The sequence below is a fragment of the Neoarius graeffei genome, chromosome 28 (assembly GCF_027579695.1).
Source record: "Neoarius graeffei isolate fNeoGra1 chromosome 28, fNeoGra1.pri, whole genome shotgun sequence".
Taxonomy (NCBI): Eukaryota; Metazoa; Chordata; class Actinopteri; order Siluriformes; family Ariidae; genus Neoarius; species Neoarius graeffei.
Genome location: NC_083596.1, coordinates 17,346,116 through 17,372,960, shown reverse-complemented (window position 1 = coordinate 17,372,960; position 26,845 = coordinate 17,346,116). Strand labels below are relative to the sequence as shown.

The window sequence follows — 26,845 nt, the reverse complement described above, 5'->3', positions numbered from 1 at the left end:
AATTCGCATTTCTGGGCCTTGGCGAACAGATTGTTCTGTAGCAGCCTCTGGAGAACCTGGCGGACATGGTGGCGGTGCTCCTGCACGGTCTTGGAAAAGATAAGGATGTCGTCGAGGTAGACAAAAACGTATAGGTTAATCATGTCCCTTAAGACGTCATTGATTAGGGCCTGAAAAACAGCTGGTGCGTTGGTGAGTCCGAAGGGCATCACCTGGTATTCGTAGTGCCCAGACGGGGTGTTAAAGGCAGTCTTCCACTCGTCTCCCTGTCGGATACGGATGAGGTGGTATGCGTTCCGTAGGTCCAACTTGGTGAAGACGGTGGCGCCTTGGAGCAGGTCGAAAGCTGTGGACATCAGCGGAAGGGGATATCGGTTGCGCACAGTGATCTTATTCAGGCCCCTGTAATCAATACATGGTCGGAGCCCCCCATCCTTCTTGCCGACAAAGAAGAAGCCGGCTCCAGCAGGTGAAGTGGAGGGTCGAATAAACCCAGAGACCAGGGCATCTTTGAGGTATTCCTCCATGGCCTTGCGTTCTGGCTGAGAGAGTGAAAACAGTCTGCCACGAGGAGGGGTAGTCCCAGGGAGCAAGTCGATGGCACAGTCGTAGGCCCGGTGCGGAGGAAGAACGGCGGCCCTGCTCTTGCTGAATACCTCCTTGAGATCCCAGTACTCTGTGGGAACTTGAGATAACTCGGTGAGATCAGGGGGCTCGGCAGGAGACACAGGAGAGCTAGAGAGCAGACAAGAGGCATGGCATGCAGGGCCCCATTCCACAACCTGGCTTGTTACCCAGTCTATGCGAGGGTTGTGGCGAGTAAGCCAAGGAAGGCCTAGAATAACTGGGAACTCAGGTGAAGGAATCAGGTGCAGGGATATTTCTTCCTTGTGACCTTGAGACTGGAGGAAGACTGGAGAAGTAACTTGAGTGACTCTTCCATCACCTAACGCTTGGCCATCGAGGGCAGACACAGACAGAGGGACTTCAAGAGGTGCAGTAGGTATATTGATGCTTTGGGCGAAGTGAATATCCATAAAGTTCCCAGCCGCCCCTGAGTCTATCAAAGCTTGACAAGAGTGGACAGACTCACCCCAGGAGATGGAGACCGGGATGTAGATTCCTTGGCCAGGGAGTCCGGGAGAGAGGGTAGGCCCCGTCACAACCCTCCCTCGGCTGGACGGGGCGGTCCTTTTCCCAAGAGTTCGGGACATGATGCTCGGAAGTGACCAGGCTTGCCACAGTAGATGCAGCACTTGTCCCTCCTTCTGCGCTCCCTCTCAGATGCGGAGAGGCGAGTACGACCCACTTGCATGGGTTCTGGACAGTCACTGAAGGAGGTAGACGGTCTCCAGGTAGAGGTAGGGAGGCTGGGGGGGCTCAAGGCTTGGTGGCGTTCTCTCATCCTGTTGTCCAGACGAATAGCATGTGAGATGAGGGTTTCGAGGTCACTTGGGCATCCAATAGAGGCCAGACCGTCCTTGATGGGGTCAGACAGACCATGGTGGAAGGCTGACACCAGGGCAGTCTCGTTCCATCCACTTACTGCTGCGAGTGTTCGGAACGAGATGGCGTAATCTGCGACGCTTCCTCCTTGCCGGATGGACATGAGCTTTCGGGCTGCGTCGGTACTGATGTCTGCCTGATCGAAGACCCGAAGCATCTCTTCAGAAAACAGCTGGAAATCAAAGCACTCAGGTCCCTGTCTTTGCCAGATAGCAGTAGCCCAGGCTCGCGCCTTACCAGCTAATAAGGTGATCACAAAGGCAATCTTGCAGCGATCCGTAGTGTAGGTGGTAGGCTGAAGCTCAAAGGTGAGTTGACACTGGGTAAGGAACTCTCGGCACTCACTGTGCTTGCCATCATACCTCTGTGGTGCAGGAAGGCTGGGTTCGCGAGGTGAAGAAGGCAGCATGGCAGGAGGCACTGGAGCAGGAGTGGGAGCTGGATCAGGAGCAGGAACTGGATCAGGAGCAGGAGATGCAGGCAGAGATGTCAGCTGTGCCAGGGTTTTCCCAATTTGCTGAAGCAGTTCCTCGTGGCGAGCAAGGACCTCACGTTGGCTGGTGAGCGTACATCCATGAGCGTCCATGGTCGCTCCGAAGCGTGTCAAAGCTGCCATAATTCCCTGAAGGTTGGCCGGGTAGACAGTTGAAGCAGCCTCTGCTGAGTCGGTCATGACGGAGTCTTTCTGTTAGGGTTTTGCTGGGATTCGAACCTGGTTCGTTGGTGTGATAATCCAGCAAACCCCCACTAGGCCACCAGGGGGATGACTCAAATGCAGAGGCGTGAGGCGGAAGTAGAAAAAGAATCAAAAGGTTTATTTAAACTATATACACTATATACAGGGCAAAACAAAAGACAAAAAAAAAAAACCAAAGAGTATAATTCAAAAGAAAAGCAAAGTGCAAAAATTCAAAAGCTAAGAAGATCAAAAAACACAGTACAAAGGAAACTGGAGATAAACATAACAGCACAAAGACTCCGTGACAAGAGGACTGAACTCAGGGGTATAAATAGACAAACTAATTAAGGACACAGGTGAAGATAATTAGGCAATTAACACAAACACAAAACACAGGAACAGTGGCGGCCTCTAGAGGCCAAAAACAGTCCTAGTCCTAACAACAGCAGACATTTCCACTGTCTTTGGGTCCAAAAATATCCAAAACTATTCATGATACGGATTTGAAACTTGGTATACATGTTAACAAGGTGATGTAGATGTGCCTTTTCATACTAAGAAATTTGAGAAGTTTAAATTTTTCCATGTTTGCATGGAAACAATTTCAGACTTGGTCTCTCAGGTTAGTCTTAGGTTTTGTTTCTGGAGCAGAACTTGAAAACTATGAGTGGTATGGTCTTGAAAGTTGGTAGATGTGTCGATTAAGTAATGTATGTGTGTCTTTTGATACTAAGAAATGTGAGAAATTTTAATATTTAGCTCACCTGGACCAAAGGTCCGGTGGGTTTATGCCATGGGCTGCTGTCGTCAGTGTAAAGAGGTAGGGTTGGTTTCCTGCAGCAGAACTTGAAAAATGTGACAAATAATATCTTAAAACTCGGTAAAGAGTTTGTATATAGGGCGGGGGATATAGATGACTGTCTTCTTGTTTGCTTTTTCATCAGCAATTGTCACAAAGCCTTGTACATTAAACTTACTAAGGGACTATATAAGACTACCTTTGAAACAGGGACAGGACACTGACTGGAGGAGGGTTGTGCCCACCCATCACCCTCCCTGGCCAATATCGTGTCCACAAAAGTCCTCAAACAACAGACTCTGGCTCTTATTGTTAAATGCTTGATGTGATATACATCATATCATGGATGTCAGGGATGGATCCAGCCCAAGAATCCGACAGATGCACATTTGCAGAAATATTTTCACTAACTGTACCAGATCGCTATGGATTTTTGTTTGTAAGATATGCTAATATACATTATCAAGTCAACACACCATGTACGATGATGCTTCATTTATTAAGATACTGTTTGAGCAAAGGTTTTGAGCAGTGTAAGTTTGAAACTTTGTCCCTCTATCAACATGATCAAGAGACATATGTACATATCATTAGCTAGATATTCATAATACTGATATTATAATCTGTTATATAGCTTACTGTTTGTCTTTCTTGATGAAAAACGTTCCAAGTTTCTCATTTCAAGGTTTTCATTGCCATTGTCGCCGATTGTTCTGCTGTTGTTGCATGATCAAGCTAGGACTAAAATGACCTCTTTCTGGAGCATTTTATTGGTTTGACCTAGATTCTTTGTCTCAGGTCACGCTATACAAAGCATTGAGAGAATACAGGCAATTAGGTCAGGTAAGCATCACCGTTTACCACAGGTGGTCAGATCCTGAACCGTTGGTCTGTTGGTTGAGCGCGGCGAGAGCACATGTAGCTGGCTTGCGGTAATGTAAATGAACGCCCCCGGACAGATGCCAAGTGGTGCACGTATATTTCTGACCCTCTGCACGTGCAGTGGTTGCATCGGTCTGGATCTGTCCCTGGCGGTCACTTTGCCCAGTTTACCTGAATTACATTTCCTTTCTAGGTTCAGCAGAAAATCCAGATAAACAGATATTTTTAGGGTTAACTTCAAAGACAATGGTTTTTATTAATACACTAATACATTATCATTTTTATAGTAACATCTTCCACAGGGACTTGAATGGCTCCTGTGAGATGTTTCTCTCATTTTCAGAAGGTAACAAAGTACTTCAAGAGAGGATGAAAAGAGGGAGGCTGTGTGATGGAAAAGTTGTTAATAGCTGCTCCATTGGAAAACAGAAACTTACTTGTTTCACGGATGTTCCACAATGTTAAACACAACTACAAATGGATGAAAAGTGGTGTGTTGCTCTTTCACAAATACACAATTGTAATCATTGGCAAATTACTGTTGCATAAGAGATGTAAGAGACTTGGGACATGCTGTGATTGGAAAATAATAACAGGATGGTTCATCATTAAATCACTAGTCATTTCCTCACTAGCCTCTTTTTTTCTCCCTTTTCTGAAGTTAAGACAAAACCCTCAGCTTATCATGTTTCTTATGTCACTTTAAGAGGGCAATGTAAAGATTTTAACAGCATTTTTTTTTACATAACCTCAACATCTCATCTCTCGCCGCTTTATCCTGTTCTACAGGGTCGCAGGCAAGCTGGAGCCTATCCCAGCTGACTACGGGCGAAAGGCGGGGTACACCCTGGACAAGTCACCAGGTCATCACAGGGCTGACACATAGACACAGACAACCATTCACACTCACATTCACACCTACGGTCAATTTAGAGTCACCAGTTAACCTAACCTGCATGTCTTTGGACTGTGGAGGAAACCCACATGCACACGGGGAGAACATGCAATCTCCGCACAGAAAGGCCCTTAACCTCAACATGCAATATTTAATTACTTATGAGAAACAGCAATATATTTGAATTGTACCAAACTGAATAACTTGTTGCTACAAATTCACTTTCTTCCTCTCCATTTTGTCCTGAGGCTATAGAGAGCGTGCACGTGACGTCACGAGGTCACGTGATATTTGTTTATCTGCCATCTTGGACGGCATGGCCGCGCATAGAACTTAGACGAACCCGTTCTAATTATCAAGTGTGTGGGAGTAGATCTTTCGAGAATGATTATATCTTGTTCAGCATTTGGTTGTACCAATAGACAGGGCCAAAAGGAGGGCCTGTCATTTTATAGATTCCCCGCAGACGAGGAGAGACGCGCGAAATGGGTGTCCGCTGTGCGAAGAGAAAACTGGTACCCCAGTTCGACCAGCCGAATTTGTAGTGAACACTTCATATCAGGTAGGGGTAATCTTCTAATACATTTATATCTGATATTGAATAATAATTCTGCACAGATAAAGATAGCGGTGATTTGTGATTTTTTTTTCAGACAAAAACATACATATTTACAACCCTGTCATTATCTGGAACCGAGTTTAGATTTCGAACATTCTTACGATAAAACGTCCTGCATAGTCTCTTTATGATAAACGTCTTAATGCCACTTACCCGTGAGGTGATCAAGTAGACCTTCTTCGGAACCTTCCAGAGGTATAGTTGAGATATCCATCCCTCAACAAAATATTTATAAGCTTCCAGGCTCTTGTAAGCTTTGAGGGCTTTGCCAGTGTAACACAATTCACGATTAACAAGAAAATTGTAAATGTCGTGGTAGGCCAGATCGGGCAAATCGCCGGCACCGCAGCTCCGAATTTCCCTGAACAAGGATTGCGGCAAGTTGTACAGATCTGCAGTCCCCAACCTGGAACACTTTTCCATGTAACGCTGCCTCACATCACCTTCAAGATGCTGAACAAACTTAGACAAGTTATCGCGCGATGTAGATGAGGTATTTTCCGAATTTTCTTGGGGATTACTGCCTGGATCCATTACGCTCGCGCAAGGTAAATAATCCTGAAGCCGTCCAATATGGCGGAGTAAACACAGACGGGTCACGTGACTGCACATCCTCTATACAAACCTTTGGACGCAATGTACCTGTTCATAACATTACAAGTAAACTCGAAGCACATTGTTTATACTCTCGTGGTTACCCACGGACCAGCCGCCCACCCACTGTAACCCTAACTATGTAATAGGCAAGAGGTTGAGGGCTACAGAAATGGAGCTCAGCACCCCCTGGTTAGTACTAGGACATAAGACTGCCTGGGAAGACCAGGTCCTGGCACGGGATGAAGGGAGGCGGGCATTGTTTATAATAATGTGATGTGGACAGGGTGAAAGGGTTGAAAAATAAGCATCGAGTAAAAAATTTCCAGGATAACTATACAACCCAGTCCAATTGTTTCTTGATGCATCATGCTGTTTGATTTACCTATTTAAAGCAGGATATTTCCTCCTGTACAATTCCTGATTACACTGGACAGAAGGTGTCGATTAATTTTCGAGAACAGCAGGCAGGGGGCAGCCATGGCCTGAAGGTTCGAGAAGCAGCCTTGGGTCCAAAGGGTTACCGGTTCGATTCCTGGGACCGGCGGGAAAAACATGAGAGGAGTTGAGTGAATGAACATCACTTTCCCCTCCCTCTGTGTCATGGCTGAAGTGCCCTTGAGCAAAGCACGAAACCCCAAACTGCTCCCCGGGCACTATAGTATAGCTGCCCGCTGCTCTGGGCGTGTGCATGCCTATTGTACACTTGTTTGCATGCACGCGTTCACTGCTTCAGATGGGTTAAATGCAGAGGAGGAATTTTGCTGTGATTGAGTGTACCAAATAAAGACGATGACTTCTTAAAAACCTGACGATAGTTCCAGATGCAAAGCACTTGTAAAACATGATCATTTCCGGAGTGACAACTGACACTGGGACATGCATGGCCGATACTCCATGGGAAAGAATTCAGGCCAGTATTGGTTTCTTGGTAATATGGTTTCAAAGCTACATTTTTTAAAAAAATCTTAAATACATAAATAAACGCTAATAGAAACTGACTTGTACTATAGATGCTCCACACCATTAAATAAAATAACTAAAAACTGACAAATGTGACATGATTTTCTAGGAAAGTAATCAGCTTTGGCTTGGTAATCATGACTCCGCTTTGTGTCAAGCAGAATAACACCACCCTGTTGTTATCTCAACCTTCTCCAGCAAAGTTGATGTTTTCACCTCTGTTTCTCAGTGAAACTCAAAAAGTAGTGAACAGATTTGGATGAAATTTGGAGGAAAGGTGAGCTATGGGCCAAGGAACAATTAACTAGATTCTGATGCAAATTCAAAAAGTGTTTGTCATATGCACAGTAAGGAACACGTCCTCCTGCACAATGAAATTCTTAGTTTGCTGTCCACCATGAATGCCAAATTACAACAATAGATGGGTGGAAGAAATAATACAAAGTAAAAGCAATATAGTGCAAAATAAAAGCAGTATAATACAAAAAACTAATAGCATAAGATAAAGGTAATATAGTGAAAAATAGGCAGTATAATACAAATTCTAGAACGTAGGTGCGAAAAAGGGCAGTAGTAAACAGTCAGACAGTTTACAAGGAGGTAGTCCAAGGTTATACTCCTGTCAGCTGTTCAGGAGTCTGATGGCGGTGTGAAAGAAAGAGTTCTTTAATCTGACAGTCCTGCATTTCACACTTCTATACCTCTGGCTTGAGGGTAGAAGTGTGAACAGTCTGTGCTGGGGGTGGGTGGGGTCTTTGAGGATGGAGGCAGCTCTCCTGTGGACTCTGCGTTGGTAGATGCTCTGCGGAGAGAGCAGTGGAGTTCTGGTGATCCTCTCAGCAGTCTTCACCACTCTGCAGGCATTTGCGGTCCATAGCCGTAGTGCTGCTGTACCACACAGTGATGCAGCTGATCAGGATAGACCCCTTCGCATGTTTGTAAACATACCGACCGTTGCCAGGATGCGCACGCAGCCTGGACTCAGAAACAATGGCGCTGCCCATAGACCGGCATTATGAGCTGTCAGATTATGCAAAACAATTGTCGTTACAAGATCGAGAATGCTACATAAATAAGTTAACTCTAACAAGTGGACATCGCCTACCGGATCCGTATTTAATTAAAGAGTGGACGGACGATGTTAGTAAGTTCCCTGGTATACAATGGCCAGATATATACTCGTACCTTATTGGCAAGACTTCAGTGTACACCCACGAAAAACTTCGTGCCTACAAGTCTTTAGACGCATATGATTATGTTATGTGCGGGCATGTACAGAACGTGTTTTACACTGAAATTGTTTTAATCAAATTATGCCAGTGATGTGATGGCAATGTGGCTTTAGCTACAACAGCAAATACCAACACTAAACAGCAATTTGCAGGAGGTAATGGCATGAAAGGAATGATAGTGTAAAGAGTGCAGCTAAGAGAAATCAGAGCTGCGTAAAAAGCGAGAGGCAGAGAGCAGAAATGAAACTGAATGGGGCGGGAGCTAGGTTAGAGCAGTCAACGTAAGTTGGCATTTAGAGTGAGGGCACACAATTTTACCTTTCCATCCTTGGTTTAAAATTGTGATTTTCGGAATACACAAATAATGATGGCACAAAATCTGGACTGCTTGAGTCAAGCGAGACCTCTCCTACAAACAAAATTGCATGCAAAGCTAAGTTAACATGCTAACAATATTCATTACATTGTGTAACTATGACCCAGCTAATCAGACAAACGTTACCAAAGTATTTTGCTACATCAATAAACGAAGACTAGAAAGAATAAAAAAGAAAGATTTAATAAATAGCCTGATCTTACCTGTGATAAAGTGGGCGCTGCAAACCCGCGCATTTTTGATTGTGCTTTCATCCCAGTCTACACGTTTGATGGCTTGTAGCCATAGACGTCGGCGATTTTTTTGGAATGGGTGAGATCCTGCTGGAATTCTGTACATTTTAACCCCATCACTGCTACGATTCTGACACCCGACAACACAACTAGGCATCGCTGAGTCTTTTTTGAGTCCAGGCTGCGCGCGCAATTTCCTCTTACGTATGAATGACGTTTACTGCGAAGGGGTCTATACTCTCAATCGCACAGCTGTAGAAGTTGCTGAGGACCTTGGGCGACATATCAAACTTCCTCAGCCTCCTCAGAAAGTACAGCCGCTGTTGAGCCTTCCTAACCAGCTGTGTGGTGTTAGGTGTCCACGTGAGGTCCTCACTGATGTGAACACCCAGGTATTTGAAGCTGCTCACCCTCTCCACCTCAAGCTCCCAGATGAACAGTGGCCGATGAGGTCTCCTCTCCTTCCTCATGTCCATTATCATCTCCTTCGTCTTGTCCGTGTTGAGGGTGAGGTTGTTTGCCTCACACCATGACACCAGACTAGCCACCTCCCTCCTGTAGGCTGCTTGGTCTCCGCCAGTGATGTGTCCCATCACTGCAGTGTCATCCGCAAACTTCAGGATGATGTCCTTGTGGGAGGTGACACAGTCGTGGGTGAACAGGGTGCAGAGGATGGGGCTGAGGACACATCCCTGTGGGGTGCCTATGTTTGTGATAATGCTGGCTGAAGTCCTATTACCAATCCTGACAGTCTGGGGCCTGCCAGTCAAAGTCGAGGAGCCAGTCACAGAGGGTGGGGTGCAAACTAAGTTCGGAAAGTTTATGGGGGATGACCGTGTTGAAGGCGGAGCTGTAGTCAACAAAGAGCATCCTGATGTAGGAGTCTTTGTTTTCCAGGTGGGAATAATGGAGGGCAGCAGCGATGGCATCTGAGGTGGACCTGTTGGCATACTACAGGGGGTCCAAGGTGTCCGGTATACTGCTCTGAATGTGGGCCAGTACCACACTCAAAGCACTTTGAGACGATTGGAGTGAGTGCTATCGGCCTGTAATCATTCAGGCAGGTAGGTGGGCTCTTCTTGGGAAGGGGGACGATGGTTGTGGTCTTGAAGCAGGAGGGAACGGTGCTCTGGCTGAGGGAAAGGTTGAAGGATAGCGGTGAAAACATCAGCCAGCTCATTGGCACATGCTCGGAGGGCCCACCCAGGAATGTTGTCTGGTCCTGCTGCTTTCTTGGGGTTGATCTTCCTCAGAGCTTTGTGCACCTGGCCTGATGAGACTGTTTGTCGAGGGGAGGGGGGTTGGGTGGTCCAGGTGTGTGCGCGTGCGCGCCTCCTCTCTATGCTGTAGCTAGAGGTCTCAAAGCGGATGTAAAGTGTTGAGGTCATCCGGCAGGCTGTCTGTGGAGCTGACAGTGGTCCTGTAGTCTGCGATATGCTGCAGGCCTTGCCACATCTGCCTGGGGTCAGCAGTAGAATAGAAGCCGTCCGGCTTCTCTCTGCACTGCCTCTTGTCCACTGTAATGGCTTTCCTCAGTCCATACTTCGCTGCTTTGTACTCCGTCTCATTGCCTGATCGAAATGCAAGGGAGCAAGCACGCAGCATGCGTCATACCTGACTGTGTACCCAGGACTTTTGGTTGGGGAACTTCCTGATCTGTATGGTGGGCATGATGTTGCAGATACATGTACTGATGTATCTAGTCACATACTCAGCATAGTCTTGTATGCTGTCAGAAGAGTCCTCCAAAGTGGCTGCAGCTTTAAACATATGCCAGTCTGTCCGAGCAAAAAACAGTCCTGCAGCGTGCTCTCAGTCTCTGTGCTCCAGAGTTTGACTAGTTTGGTGACAGGGTTAGTTTGTTTTAGTCTTTGTCTGTAGGCCGGATACAGGAACAAAGAGATGTGCTCAGAGCGTCTGCAGTGGAGGCGGGGTGCAGCCCTGTATGCACCGCATATGTTGCTGTAAAAACATGGTCCAGTGTGTTATCACGGGTGGGGATGTCCACATGTTGATAATATTTAGGGAATACAGTCCGTAAATTGCACTGATTAAAGTCGCCAGTGATACTAAAAACAGCGTCGGGCTGAGCCATCTCCAACACGCTGATGTCGTCGTGGAGTTAGCTCGTGGGGGATTGTAAACAGTGGCCAAAAACACAGCAGTGAATTCCCTTGGTAGATAATAGGGGCAGCATTTCAACAGTAACAGCTCCACATCTGGCGAACAGTGCTTATAGACAGTCTGTATATCTCCACATCAAGAGTTGTTAATAAACACACACACCTCCCTCCTTTAGCCTTACTGGAGGCTGCGGTCCGGTCTCCTCAGTGTACAGTGAGTCTGTAGCTGAATGGTGCATTCTGAGACTTTGGAGAGCCAGGTCTCGGTGAAAATTAGAACGCAGCACTCTCTTATTTCCCGCTGTGCTGTGATTCTGGCTCTTAGCTCGTCCAGTTTGTTTTCCAGAGACTGCACGTTGGCTAGCAGGAGGCTGGGTAGCGGTGGTTGGCTAGCACGAGCTTTTACCCGAGCATGGAGCCCCCCGTTGCCTTGCCGTCTCCAGAGCGCTCTCCTAGAATCAGCTTGCTCACTCAGGCTCAGTCCTTCAGGGCCTTCCTGGGGCTGGTGGTGACTGCGGGAGCGAACAAGGAGACGGCAACGCAAGCGAGGCAAGGGGGGGCTTCATGCTAGGCTAAAAGCTCATGCTAGCCAACCACCGCTACCCAGCCTCCTGCTAGCCAATGTGCGGTCTCTGGAAAACAAACTGGACAAGCTAAGAGCCAGAATTCCAAATGGCTGTGTGTGTTGGCAATGTCCAGCAGTGCCTGTCTGTTATACGTTAGCAGTGCATGACATTTGTGGCCTGCACAAAAAACAGAAAATACACAAAAAAAAAAAAAAAAAAAGAAAAAGCCAGCATTCGAGAGCGGAGCGAGCAAACACTTCTTGCCTCAGGGGGGCACCATGCTCAAATCCGGATGTGTACGCAAACTTAAACATGTGGATATTGTAATATATGGCTTGGTGAAGGTATACCGAGTACCCTTCTAAACTAACATAGGATTATTTTCCAATATTAGCATGCCTCGTCATATTTTGCTCCTTATATACAGTATATGCATTATGTTATAGTCCTGGCCTCAAGTAAGACTTGAGAGGAACTTTGTTATGGAGGTTTACTGCACATTTTACTAAACCTGAGAAGGTCTGCACAAGGTAGACTGCCTTTCAGATTTTTCAAGTGTAGGTCATAAAAAGAATTTTCCCTGCCATCCAATGATTTTTGTTTAGTGGCCCGAAAACTACTGAATTCGAATCACAGACTTTCAATTTTATGAGGTTTTTAAAATAGAACATTTAATGAATTTAGGGCCACGTGACCCTAAATTCTCTACTATTTTTTCCTGCTTCACCATGATGCAATACAAGATACTACATCATGCATGACGTAGTGGACTTTCCCTATTCACGCAAGGCATTATGGGATACAAATTTGAAAAACGGGAGAGAAAATGGAGGACGCGAGTGTGCGAATGAAACGTGAAAGACCGACTACAGTAACGGAAAGCGAGAAAAGACCAATAAATATCAGCGAGCACCTTCTGTTCGTTTAGCGAAAGAATGATAACTGTCAGTTGTAGGTGCATTTGGTAATTATTAAGTGATCTCATTAAATCAGTCTCATTAAATCTGAAGGTTAATAATTAAAATTGAATCAGTCTCATTTGAATCATACCATTGAATCGTTTTCATTGAATCAGTCTCATATCATTAAATCACTCATGGAATCAGTCTCATTAATCAATACCATTAATTTTGGTGCTTAATAATAAGTTACCAAACAGCCAAATTATGGTATATTCCAAATTATTATGATCACTTACCATATTACATAAATTATATGCACCTTTTTTAATTCTTTGGGAGATTGTGTGACTTCATAAACATTGGAACACAAATAAAACACACAGTTTCAATAATAAATTAATGTATTATAACAGATAAAAATGGATAATAGCAGATTGAAATATATACAAACAGTGAGGTGTGTGTGTGTGTGTGTGTGTGTGTGTGTGTGTATATGTATGAGAGGCCTTGTGTGGGTGTGGCCTACACAAAAGAATTAGCTTTGGTTGCTAAGACAAAAGAATTAGCTTTGTGTAGCTAACCAAGATGTTTGTGTGTGTGAGAGAGACTTTGGGTGTGGCCTACAAGAGGGTTAGCTCTTGTAGCTAACTCCACGTGTGTTTGTGTGTGCTTAGATTAACCTCGTGTGGCTAAGATAAGACAAAGGAATGCTAGCTAAGGAGGGTGTGTCACCACGTGGGGTTTCAGAACAAAGGATTTAGCTCTGGTTGCTAGCTAAAGGTGTGTTTGTGAGAGGCCACGTGTTTGTGTAGGCCTAGATTAGCTCTGTGTAGCTAACTCCACATGGTGGAGGCCTTGTGATCCCTTGAGACAATACAATTATCTCTGGATGCTAATAAGATAGAAGAATTAGCTGTAGCAGCTAATCCACTAGCTTTATAACATTACCCAGTTCACTGAAATCTTGATACAATCAAAATGTGTAATAAGGAAATCAAAATGTTAGTAAGGGATAGAGAGAAGCATGCACAGCCTATCTATTAAACAATTGAGAGATTAAAACAAAAAATAAATCAATTCAACACACTGCGTGTCTATAGTGCAACAATTAAACGGGAGTTTAAATTCACACTACTTCAATAAAAGCTAATTCCTAAGACTAGGTTTTGCCCAAATGCCAAGTCTTACTCAGTATCTTGCCTCTAGCAAGATTATGAAGAGATGTTCCGAGACTTTGGAGTTCCGGCGTTGTGGAGCACGTGAGTCGATTCCGTGAGGCGCAGTCTTGATCCGACGCGTGGTCGCTCGTGATGAAAAGAAAGTCTCTGATTAAATAATGTGCACAGCTTTTGAGTTAAAAAGGGTTCAATCGCTTCTCAACTTTAAAATAACTGCCTGGTCTGCAGTAGTACGTACTTATAAGGAACAAATGAAAAACCGGTTGTAAACTCAAGCTGAGTTTGAAATCGCGCAATCTTAGAGTCTACCGTGGCCAAAGGTAAACAAAGAAAAGCGCGAAACTCTGATTCTTGCAAGAAAGAAAAGACGTCTTTTTGGGTTTGCTCGCGGAGCGAGCGATTCCTCCTTGTGTCCGTGTTGAATCACGGCGCCAAAAGAGGAGGAGCTAGGAGTTTCCAGGTGGTTTATGCCTTCCTGGAGGATGTGACATTGGTGATCCCGCCCACGCGTGACGTAGGCCAACGCGGAAGTTGGCTGATGGGAAATGTAGTTTCTTAAAGAGACGGACTGAATGTACCTACACAGTGCACGGTCAAAGGTAAACCTGTAGATGGCAGTAATGCAACACTGTGGCTGCCAGCTGCTGTAAAACCCAAAAGGAGGAGGAAGAGGTGGTGGTAAACCTGCACATGCACACACAGATTTCCTCGGTCTGTTTGACTGTGCGAAGCGAGCGATTTCATGCACATTATTTGCTTTAATCCCTTCAAATTAAATAACTTCCCAGCCACAGAATGGCCTGATTTTTTTTTTTTTTTTAGATATTACAGAAATAAACATACATCACAATGACCGAATTTCAGAGGGAACTAAATATCACCGATTTTATGAAATCAAAAGGCCGTCAAGCTTTAAGACTTAAATTTTTGCTCACGAGGAGTTACTGGAAATAACTATACCAGTGTGTGTAATACAGGAGTATTGGTGTACCTTTCCTTTTGCTGCACTGTGTTCGATCGTCCACACTGATCTCTAGGTTGTTGCATTTCTCATGTTCCACCAAGTCCAGCAGATTGTAAATGAAAATAACCCACAGTGCAAGATGTACCAGGCTTACAGTGAACATCCTGCTGCATTTTTTCAGTTAAAAAAAAAAAGTTTAGCGTCATTGTATAAAAATCTTATCATTGATTTGGTGAAGTTTTCTAGGAAACATTTCTTAGGCATTTGGAAAGATGTCTCCAGTGTTAGTGCTTTGTGACGGTCTGCGGTAAAGCTGTTCGTGTTCTGACATGCGAAAGCCTTCAGAACGGAGCTTTTTTTTTGTGGTTTATCAGTCACCAGCCAAACTGTAACTGTTGTCTTATTAACTTCAAGTGAGAGAAAAAAGAAAGAGGTTCGTGACGGAACAAGTGTCTAGAGCTGCTGTAACATAACCCGAGATAACAGGAACTTGTTTCATGGATGTTCTACAGCATGATACACTTTTGATCTGCCAAGTTAGTTATCATCATTTTGGTTTTTTTGAATAAATAATCGTTAGAGTGATACAAATTGCTGTGGTATGAGAAATTAAAGACACTTCATTGCTACATACTGAAATTCAAGCTTTGTGTAAGATGTTATAGTGAAGATTTATTTGTATTTTGTTTTCCAGTTTTAAAAAGCAAAAAAAAAAAAAACCCACACAACTGAGTAGGCAGATCCCACAGACTTTTTTTTTTTATTTGCCCCATGGGATTTGACTTGAACAGTGCAATTCTTTACAACATTTACTAAGTGACAAATTCCAGCCACTAGTACAGATAACTATATATTACAGTGGGTTTGGTTTTTTTTCTTCTAAAAAAAAAAAAAAAAAAAAAAGTGTTCCTTCATCGTTTTTGCCATTTGAAAGAAAATACCTACATCATTAGGCATCGCAGAACCTCAGAAAATACTCACTTGCTAAGTATTCGTACCATTATACATGTTAATTGTTACTGATAAGTGACATGGTGCATTCCACGAGAGAAGGAAAAAAACCTAAAATGAAAATAAATGGCACTAGTATTTCAAGGAACACAATAAAACAATACATTTACAGCGAGGAACCATGTCTGACAGAAAAATGAATAAAAGTTGTTGCTTTTGTTGAGGGTTCATATAACGCTATTCTGCAAGTTCCAATTCAGCGACACGCAAAATGAAACTTTACTCTCCTCTGGTCTGAACAATTCGCTGGTTCTGATTTTAACCCAAACTTGAATCTCTCCCTGGGTTTCAACACTGTTTTTAACATGCCAAGGAAAAGGAGTTTAAGTGATTTTTGTAAAACCTATTTCCTTTATTACCACACTAGCATGTTAATCGGCGGGTATTAAAAAGGTGCCATTTGTAATGCTTAAAGACGATAACTGTACATACAACAGAAAGCAACTCTGATTCGAAATATTGTAATGGATCCGGTCGCTTTTAATAAAATTGACATTTTTCTGGCACCACCAGTTGCCCTTTTCCTTAAAATAAAAACACAACACACTCCATGAGGCATAGATGATCCAATAGAATTGCAATTCACCTCACAGGCAGCAAATTATTAAAGGGTGGTAATTAGGAAGAGTCTGCGAAATGGACATGTTAAGAACAGTATTGCACGAGGAGGAACAGTACAACATTGCTAAGGCATCCTTTAGGATCCAGATTGACGTGCGTTCTCTCTCTCTCTCTCTCTCCATTAACAGGACAGAAAGAAACAAGCAAACCTACCCATCACATGGCTCGTGTTCATTTGTCTCCCTCTTTTGTAAGGAAGCACACATTGACACAGTGACAAGCTCCGACTACCCATGCAAAGATTTTCCCATTATAACTGGCCTCAGATCAGTTTCAAATGGCAACATCCAGCAACTGGAGGAAAGAGAGGGGGAAAAAAAAAAAAAAAAAAAAAGACAAACATTCAAGTTCAGACCACAGAGTAAACAAACCGCACGTTTTCTCCCTTTCCCCCTCGGTTTGGTCTCGGATTTTCCCTCAAATTTACAACAGCTTAGAGTGCACAAAATAATGATACAAAATTAGATTTCTTTTAAATACTGTAGCAGCAGCAGCATCATCTTTCATACGGCGAGCCACTGGGTGGAGCACGACACCTTGGAGTCACTGGCTTCAAGGGCAGATGAGAGATTGTCCTCTAAGGTACATTTATATTTGTGGATGGAGTTAATACGAGTCTGAGCGGGATAAATCTGTGTCTCAGCACAGACTTCTATGGAGTTATGGATATAATGTGACTTCTTTTTGAGATGAAACCACTTTTCGCATCAGGGTCACTTTAGCCACAGCACCCCCTGGTGGACTTTTCAACTATTAGGCTTTCCTCCCTCGACAAGAGAGATGATGAATTAGTTCAGCTCCTCTGTGCAATTAAAAAAAACAAAAAACAAAAAAAAAAACCCCACAAAAAAAAAAAACCCACCTCTTTCTCACTTTCAGGCTCCAGTCAGTCATCAATTCGCTCCCTGACTCAGTCCAATTTCATCTTGCCCACTTCCTTGCAGTGCTTCAGCTCACAACGACCCATGAATCCTCACTCGCTAGCGTGGGCGTTGCAGCTCTGCCAAAAACAGCAGGTGACTCTCATGGCACCTATGTAAGGGGGCCTGGGAAGCCCACAGGGTGGGAATCTGATCAGTGCGCTCAGCTCGAAGCTGTGGCGATGGGCTTCTTGAGCTGCTGCGAGCGAAGTTCCCTCGTTCGGCTCTCCAGCAGCAAGTCGTAGCACGAGTTACACACGAGCACTGGATCGTAAAGCTGCTGATCGGGGATGGGCAGCTTCAGGTGGCAGCAGTCTTTACAGAACACGTTTCCGCAGTTCCTGTAGACACAGACATGTAGTTCTTATCCAAACAAACTGTGGTATTGATTTAAAATGTTGTCCAGCAGGGGAAAAACAAACAAACAAACAAACATATATAATATAAAATTGTATTTTTACCAAGTTGCTCTTCAAATAAGTCGATTTGTTTTAAAGATCTTGCATCTTTCATTACACCTACAAATGCTTTTGTGTGACATCTTGACCTCTATCTTGCTAGAACATAAAATTAAATGTGAGAACTACACTACTAGTCAACTCTAAAATCAGTCCTCCATGTATTAGAACAGAAAAAGGAAGGCATCAAATCTTACTAGAAAACTTTAAAAAAAAAAAAATTTATGCTGTACCCCCAAATTAAAACCTTGTTATTATATTTTATATTTACTAGGGCTGTCGAAGTTAACGCAGGAACACGTTAACGCAAATTTCTTTTAAAGGAACAGTCCACCGTACTTCCATAATGAAATATGTTCTTCTCTGAATTGAGACGAGCTGCTCCGTACCTCTCCGAGCTTTGCGCGACCTCCCAGTCAGTCAGACGCGCTGTCACTCCTGTTAGCAATGTAGCTAGGCTCAGCATGGCCAATGGTATTTTTTGGGGCTGTAGTTAGATGCGACCAAACTCTTCCGCGTTTTTCCTGTTTACATAGGTTTATATGACCAGTGATATGAAACAAGTTCAGTTACACAAATTGAAACGTGGTGATTTTCTATGCTATGGAAAGTGCGCACTATAATGACAGGCGTACTAACACCTTCTGCGCGCTTCAGCAGTGCATTGATATCTGAGCTCCGTATCAATGCGCTGCCGAAGCGCGCAGAAGGTGTTAGTACGCCTGTCATTATAGTGCGCACTTTCCATAGCATAGAAAATCGCTACGTTTCAATTTGTGTAACTGAACTTGTTTCATGTCACTGGTCATATAAACCTATGTAAACAGGAAAAACGTGGAAGAGTTTGGTCGCATCTAACTACAGCCCCAAAAAATACCGTTGGCCATACTGAGCCTAGCTACATTGCTAACAGGAGTGACAGTGCGTCTGACTGACTGGGAGGTTGCGCAAAGCTCGGAGAGGTACGGAGCAGCTCGTCTCAATTCAGATAAGAGCATATTTCATTATGGAAGTACGGTGGACTGTTCCTTTAAACACCACTAAGTTTTTTGACACGTGATTAACACATGCACATTCTGTGCCCCTCTGCCGTAGTTTGGGGGGGGGGGGGGGGGGGGAGATCAAGAAGTGACGTAGTACGAGTGAGTGATGTAGTGATTAACTGGTTGGCGCAAGTCGTGATAAAATTCACAGATGTGCAGAATCAATTTCTATTGCTGCATTCGGATTACACAAAACGTGTGGATTTTTATCTGCTTTTGATGGTCCAGAGGGGACAAAAGACAACGTGTTAAGGTCCAGGTGTGTGAGTGTGTGTGTGCACAAACTGCACACTGGAGTGAGAGTTGGTTTTATTCTGAGAACTTCGTGACTTACGTAAAAGTGTTCATCAATGTAGTTTTTGCTCATGAATGGTTCTCTATACTCACCAGTCATTTACTGCATTTTACTGGAAAACATCTTGATGAGCTGGGTGGCTTAACAAAATGTATTTATTTGGGTTTTGTATTTTTATTTTCTTTATTTAAAAGATAACCACTGCTGCTGTCCAGAGCCCACATCACTGAGTTTGCTTATTTTATTGCATAGTTTGAGGCTGGAAGTTAAAGTTGGACTGCCTTTCAGATTTTTCAGGTTTAGGTTATAAAAAGAATTTTCCCGACACCCAATTATTTTTGTTTAGTGGACTGAAAGCTACTGAATTCGAATCACAGACTTCCAATTTTATTGTTTTTTTTTTTTTAAACAGAACATTTAATGAATTTAGAGTGACGTGGCCCTAAATTCTCCGCTATTTTTTCCTGCTTCACCATGACGCAATACAAGATACTATGTCATGCATGACGTAGTGGGCTTTCCTTGTTCGCGCACGGCATTGTGGGATACAAATTTGAAACGGGAGGAAAAAAAAAAATGGAGGATGGGAATGAAACGTACAGTAAAAGACTGACTACAGTAACGGAAAGCGAGAAAAGACATTATGTTATATACGAAGGAAAGGTATGGAAGCCGAGAGAGGCCCGTCATATAATCCTTTTTTTTTTTTTAATTCACCTTGTTATCCTGAGATAACGACATAATTAATTCAGGATCTCGAGAAAACACCACAACTAATTCGAGATCTCGAGAAAACAAAACCGTTATTTCGAGATCTCGAGTAAACAGCTGAGAAATGGTTCATTCAGGTGCGCCAAGAGACTTGTGATATGCTGACTTTGGGGCTATTTCTCATTCTGTATAGACGCAACTTTGGTCATTAGAATGTCTGGAATAATCGATCACCTAATAAGGCAATATTTTGATCAGGGGTTGACACAGGGAGAGATTGCATTAAGTCTTTTAATAAGGGATAATTTCAAAATTAGTCCGCGGCACCTCCGCAGAAGACTGGCCCGGCTTCGTCTCTACCGACGGAGATACAGTGATCCAGCTGAGATCATGAAATAATTGTTTTGTTTTCTCGAGATCTCGAATTAGTTGTGTTTTCTCGAGATCCTGAATTAATTATGTCGTTATCTTGGGATAACAAGGTGAATAAAAAAAAGATTATACAAAGGGCCTCTCTCGGCTTCCGTAGAAAGGAAACGCAGGACCAAACTAATAAATATCGGCCATCAGCGAGCACCTCGGTGTGATCAGCTGTTCGTTTAGCGACAGAATGATGTGACTGATGCCTGACTGTGCGAAGCGAGCGATTTCATGCACGTTATTTGCTCGGCAATCGCCTCAAATTGAATAACTTCCCAGCCACAGAATGGCAGGTTTGTTTTTTTTTTTTAAAGATATTACAGAAATAAACAAACAATCACAACGACCAAATTTCAGAAGGAACTAAAACTTCACCGATTTTATGAAATCGAAAGGCCGTCTAGCTTTAAGCACAGGCCTAGAGGAAAATACTATATTGTTTTGTTCACACTGAATTGCGCGAAACCCTCAAAATGGTAAAGTTAACGCTGCTTTATTTATTTTAAATGCAGTTGGGGAATAAAAACACCCACAAAAATCATTTCTGCGGCATCCAGCTTTATCCTGCCTGACCTCACGCCCATCCCCCAAAACGCGAAGTATCCCTTTAAGGTACATTTAGAACAGATTTTTTAAAAAAAGTGCAATTAATCGTGAGTTAAATATTTTAAATCGCTTGACAGCCCTAATGTCCACCTTTTGCCTCTTGGCTGTTCTCCTAAGGGGCCGTTCACAATTGTCAACATTTTCATGAGTGTACAAAACGTACACTTTTTAACCACCCCCCTCCCCCCCGTGTACGAAATAAAATGTTGATTTTTCTGTATTAAAAAAAGATTTGTTAAAAAAGATTTTTGTTATTTATTTCAGTGCTTCAACCGCCACCCGCCCGAATTTAATTAAATTTTTATTTTTCGCTAGTTCACCCGCCCGATCCGCGGATTATCTGCGGACTCCGCGGCTGCAACCGCCATCCGCGCATCTCTACTAGCTACGGCCTAGCTACACGCAGTAGCTTTCCACACTGACGTGGCCAGCCTTCCAAAATTACCCTCAGAAGCAAGGAAAAGTCAAACTAACCTTTTGAAATAGGTCCACAATAGTTTTCTTTGGCCGCACTGAGTTTTTCCATCCTTTCACGACCTTGTTGATACAGTGCACATCGGCCGGCATTCAGACCATCAGTTTTCAACCTTTTCCAAAGGTTTTGTCCAGCGCTGACTGCCTCAGACTGTTTTAAATTGTGAGACCGTTTTAAATTGTGGTTGACGAAATGGAACACATTGAAGAAGTGGCAGTATTCATTGTTTGGGGACCGATGTATTGTGTCTGGCCCATTTTTCACATAAATCTCCAGCTCATTGAACCACTCACACTGGGACGCCATTGTTCTGCAACGTCAGAACGTGTGTATCAGCCAGCGCCACCGTCGGACGCCCAGGGAACGTCTGTATTGTGCATTCATGCTGTGTACAAACACGGCAATTAGAGCCATTGGAGTGAGATAGGGCTGTATTGACGATCTTCTCGAGATAGCCACGGATCAAGAGCCGTAAATACAAGGAGGTATAGCCGTTGATACAAAGAGGGATTGACATTTTTATAACTATTTTAAAAGCGTACACGGCTGATTAACCCCCTCCCCCCCCAGCGTACGTTTTGTACGCTCATGAAAATGTTGATAATTGTGAACGGCCCCTAACCAGTTTCAGAAGCTTATCAAGTTATTTCAGTGTCTCCAACCCTTTGACTGGTATTCAAGCTGTGATCATTACTACATCATACTGGTCCACCATCGCACACCAATTCAAAGCACGGTGTGGCACGTTTGGCTTCGTAGTTCTTACCTGCAGTGATGGCGTCTCTTAGCAATCCAGAACTCGCTGTCACAGTTGAAGCAGTGTGAGGCCATATGGTCTGGAACCCATCTGGTTACCTGTGTGAGGGTCAGAGAGATTCGGACTCGGATTTGACATCCTGATATCGCAATCGAAGCCTTTAACACTCAATACAAGTCCATATGGATAAAACACGACTCAAGTCCTGAGTCAGACTTTTGCTCAGACAGCACAGAAATCATCCTCGATTTCATGAAGGACGTTTAACATCATACTCTTTTCTTGATCTCATTCCTGCTTAATCATTTTTTTCCCCTCTATCCAGCGAAGCTCTGTCCTGTGGGCAAAATAACTTCGTTGTCGTCCTTGAAATGACTTTCCCCTTCTTCTGGTGTTTGATGAGAGTATTAACTGAAGCTTTTGACCTGTATCTGCACTTCTGCCACATCTCATCTCATCTCATTATCTCTAGCCGCTTTATCCTGTTCTACAGGGTCGCAGGCAAGCTGGAGCCTATCCCAGCTGACTACGGGCGAAAGGCGTGGTACACCCTGGACAAGTCGCCAGGTCATCACAGGGCTGACACATAGACACAGACAACCATTCACACTCACATTCACACCTACGGTCAATTTAGAGTCACCAGTTAACCTAACCTGCATGTCTTTGGACTGTGGGGGAAACCGGAGCACCCGGAGGAAACCCACACGGACACAGGGAGAACATGCAAACTCCGCACAGAAAGGCCCTTGCCGGCCACGGGGCTCGAACCCGGACCTTCTTGCTGTGAGGCGACAGCGCTAACCACTACACCACCATGCCGCCCTTCATTATTATTATTATTATTACAGAATTACAGTAAAGCAACGAGGAATGATTTGTCTACACTTGTTAGAAAAATGAGAGCTGGTCCTAAAATCAATGCTTTTCAAAAGCATCTCACCTCGGTGTCTTTTCTCTCCACTCGATCCCAGCTGCCCTCGCTGAGGCGATCCTCACTGTGGGCCGACAGCGAATCCTCTTCGTCACCATCATCGGATTCTCGGAGGCATGTCTGTAATGAAACAAGATGATAGGAGAGGTTAGGTTTTTTTTTTTTTAAAATATAAAAATCAGTGATGTGCCGTCATCAGCATCCCTTTTCCTCTTTGCACTCACAATGTCGTCCTCGTAATAGATGTCTGGCTCAGACGGTGGTGAGCTGTGTTGCCTGCTCTCCAGTTTCATCTGCAGCTGTTTGACCTGCCGCCGCAGCACTTCCACCTCTTGCTTGTAGCTCGCCTCGATCTGGCGCAGGCGCTGCTGCACGGCGTCCAGTGGCACCGGCAGGCCGTCGTCGTCCAAGCAGTGAGCCGCCGACGGATTTTGCCGGAACGATGGTCCCAGGGCTGAGGAAAAGGACGAAGAAGTGCAGAGTGCAGCGTTTTTCACTGCCGACATCCATCCAGGCTGGACTGGACTGCTCAGGTTTCGCTGAACCTCTCTGTAGCCTCCGTTAGTACTCCCAGACTGGGCACGGAGGAGTTTAACACTCTGAGTCCACTTCTCATAATTTGTAGCCAGGCCTGAGACTGGAGTCTTTCCCGCGTTGGCCTTCTGAACAGCATGAAGCTCTGCCATGGTGCCATACTCATCCTTTATGGTTTCAGTGGAATCCTCCAACTGGACAAGAGCAGTGAGTTTTTTGATCTCTAAAAGCTCCGCAGCAGTAGGCGAAGGGAATCCGAGTGTCTCGGTGGCGCGCTCTTCCTTCTCCACACCATTTAAGATCGGAGAGTTCGGTGGATCGTCAGTAGTAGTGAACGTGCAAGTGGTATCAACAGTCCTCGCCTGCACTTCCTGTGGTGATGGTGGGAGGGGAGGGCTGGTGATTTGAAGCAAAGCTTGGTGCAAAATGGGCGGGGCTTGTGACAAGGGAGAAACCGGGTCTAAAGTTAAGGGATGAGGCAAGGAAGGCAAAGGCTGTGTGGTGAGACACGGTTCTGGCCTGTTATTCACACAGCCGTCCTGATCAGACTTTGGAGGGGGTGAGGGTGGCATCTCTTCAGATGGAACCACCTCCTGGTCCTCACTACACACTTTGGTGTCGGAGGTAAACTCGAGGTTGTCTGTAAAACTGCCACCCTGGCCCATCATTGGCTCCAGAGTGGGCCGTCCCTCTTGGCAGTGCTTGTTGAGGTTGGGATCGCTGGAGGTGCGCGTGAGGGCTACGCCATTTTCAAAAGCACACACCAAGTTGTCCATCGAACGCGTCTTGGGTAGCCTGGATTAAAATACAATAGCCATGTGATTTCCTTTTTTAAAAAAAAAAAAAAAGAAAGATATATGCAGGCATCCTCAGATTAAACTCAATGCCTTTTAAATACCACGTGCAGTGGTGATGCAACAAATATAAAAAAAAACATGCATGCTTAGTTTATACAGCAAGAAACATGCACAGAACTTTAATGTCTTCTCTATTATCATATGAATTTAAAGCAGTATAATATTTAAATTAATACTGGCTGGTGTACAGTGGTATATCCGATATTCCATTCAGCTAGCAGGATAGCTTCGACCCATTCAAGATCAATGCTAGCTGAATGGAATATATCTGATGTACCACGAAAAAAAAAAGCCATCACTTAAGGCCAATTTATGCTGATAACCCAGTCCTCGCAGATAGCGTCGCAGATGGCGTCTGCGTAGCCCCCCCACCTTCGCAGACACTCTGCGCGCACCTCCCAAAAATTGTGACCACCGCAGAAGCCTCGCAGACAGCGTCGCAGACAAGAGGGCTCTGATTGGTCCACTCTACATCTGCTGTACACGCACTTCCGCTTCCCTACTTTCCCGGTTTGGTTTGTTTTCACGACCGCCATTTTTAAAAACACGAGCGAAGATGGAGCAGCACGAAGAGCGGTTGACTGAGGAAGTGAGGAAGTACGTACATCTATACGACTCCAGTTCTAGTCATTATAAATAACCGGAGGATAAACACTCCACTAACCACACCCACCAACTACTCCTAGTGATTTCGCGACTTTGTGCCCCCTTGCGTTGTGGCGGTGAATAACATCGCGCACGCCTATTACTCCCCGCTCAACGATAAATTACAACTGTCTGCGAAAAGCTATCTGCGAAGGCCTTGTCGCAAGAGCATGCAGAGGCCTTTAGCCTCTTTTTCCAGTTTTTCGATGTCCGTTCGTATGGTTTTTATTTTTGTCTTGCAAAAAGAAGGGAACCTTCAAGGCTTTCAGAGAAGACCCATACAGATCAGCATTTCAAATGTTAGATTTAATTTCTTTCATAATTTCATTATAATTCTCATAATTCAGTCTCATTTTCTATCAAATTTGCTTCAGAAATTAAAGCGTTACTGTCCTGAAAACATTAAAATCGAGTTATCCAACGAGATTTGTTTGTTTGTTTGTCTCGAGGCTGAGAAGAGTTTAGATCCAGCTCACTCATTGGTTAGGACTTCATTGCCAGGACAGAAGGCCATGGCAGCGCATGTTTATGTAGGATGTGACCGATGAATTCATACACACATAAACAGACGCCGCATTCTGCGTAGAATCATACGTCATCCTCGCCGCCATATTGGATGGGGCAAAGTGGAGATTCTTCACCCGTCTCTGGTATAGCGTCTAGACAGTAGCCGAGAATAAAGATGCCTCATTCATGTGCTGCGTTTAACTGTACCAACAGGTTTACCGTCCAAACGAGATCACATGGGATTACCTTTCACAGGTGAGACTGGAAAAATACTTTTCATTGTATTTGGTCATTATAACGTAATTTTACGAACAGATTTTCCTGACTTTGTGGTAGGGCTGTGCGATATGGGAAAAAATGAATATCCCGATACATTTTCTCCATTTCACGATATACGATATATATCTCGATATATTTAAATCTCCTCTAAAGGACCCCATGAAATCTAACTTTTACTCTTTACTGTTTTCACTACAATCCCTGCAGATTAAATAACATTCTTGGTTAACTTTACAGGTGGTTTTCAACAACACATTTTAAATTTTCATGTTGGTGATTAATCACAATTGAATTGAAATAAGACTATTTTTATTCAACAAAGATGTGGCACAAACTGCAAAAACAATCTTGAAAATAGCAACAAAGGGGCAACACAATACAGAGCTGCTCAGAGCTCAAACCAATAAAGTGCAGCTCAACACTGAGAAAGACATTTAGCCTAAATAAGAAAAGTGCTCATTCATTAAATCATTTTAAAAAATAGATCTCCAAGCTATTAACCTGACTACTGAGAACCACTGGAACATTCACAATAGAGAGAGAGAGAGAGAGAGAGAGAGATTGAGGGAGAGAAGAGAGATCTGCAAAACAATTTTTCTCTTTGCACACTTTTGAACTGAATGTTTTCTGGCTCTGCCTCTCAGATGTGTATAATTCCGGCTGCTGCCTTTCGTGATGACGGGTTTTTTCACACTTTACAAACTGGCATTTGCTGTTCCACATCCTCCTCGCGATATCCAAAAAAAATGCCAGATGACTGACCCCTTAAGGCCTCTGCATGCTCTTGCGACAAGGCTTTCGCAGATAGCTTTTCGCAGACAGTTGTAATTTATCGTTGAGCGGGGAGTAATAGGCGTGCGCGATGTTATTCACCGCCACAACGCAAGGGGGCGCGAAGTCGCGAAATCGCTAGGAGTAGTTGGTGGGTGTGGTTAGTGGAGTGTTTATCCTCCGGTTACTTATAATGACTAGAACTGGAGTTGTATAGATGTACGTACTTCCTCACTTCCTCGATCAACCGCTCTTCGTGCTGCTCCATCTTCGCTCGTGTTTTTAAAAATGGCGGTCGTGAAAACAAACCAAGCCGGGAAAGTAGGGAAGCGGAAGTGTGTGTACAGCGGATGTAGAGTGGACCAATCAGAGCCCTCTTGTCTGCGAGGCTTCTGCGGTGGTCACAATTTTTGGGAGGTGCGCGCAGAGCGTCTGCGAAGTTGGGGGGGGGGGGGGGGGGGGGGGGGGGGGGGCTACGCAGACGCTGTCT

General features: G+C 44.2%; 2 protein-coding genes across 6 annotated transcripts in view; both read right to left on the bottom strand.

Moving 5' to 3' along the window:
• LOC132875429 (carbonic anhydrase 4-like) overlaps positions 1-14,674 on the bottom strand; it is a 78,851-nt gene extending 64,177 nt beyond the window's left edge. The window contains exon 1 of the mRNA XM_060912206.1: positions 14,539-14,674. Coding sequence (XP_060768189.1) covers positions 14,539-14,674 — 136 coding nt within the window. The remainder of the gene's footprint in view (positions 1-14,538) is intronic.
• A 570-nt stretch (positions 14,675-15,244) lies between these two features.
• Positions 15,245-26,845, bottom strand: part of mtmr4 (myotubularin related protein 4) — a 215,379-nt gene continuing 203,778 nt past the window's right edge. For all 5 annotated transcript variants that reach the window (XM_060913060.1, XM_060913061.1, XM_060913062.1 and 2 more), the window contains 4 exons: positions 22,987-24,091; positions 22,772-22,882; positions 21,838-21,926; positions 15,245-17,404 (listed from right to left, as the gene is read on the bottom strand). In XM_060913060.1, the coding sequence (XP_060769043.1) occupies positions 17,227-17,404; positions 21,838-21,926; positions 22,772-22,882; positions 22,987-24,091 (1,483 nt within the window). In that variant the 3' untranslated portion in view covers positions 15,245-17,226. The remainder of the gene's footprint in view (positions 17,405-21,837; positions 21,927-22,771; positions 22,883-22,986; positions 24,092-26,845) is intronic.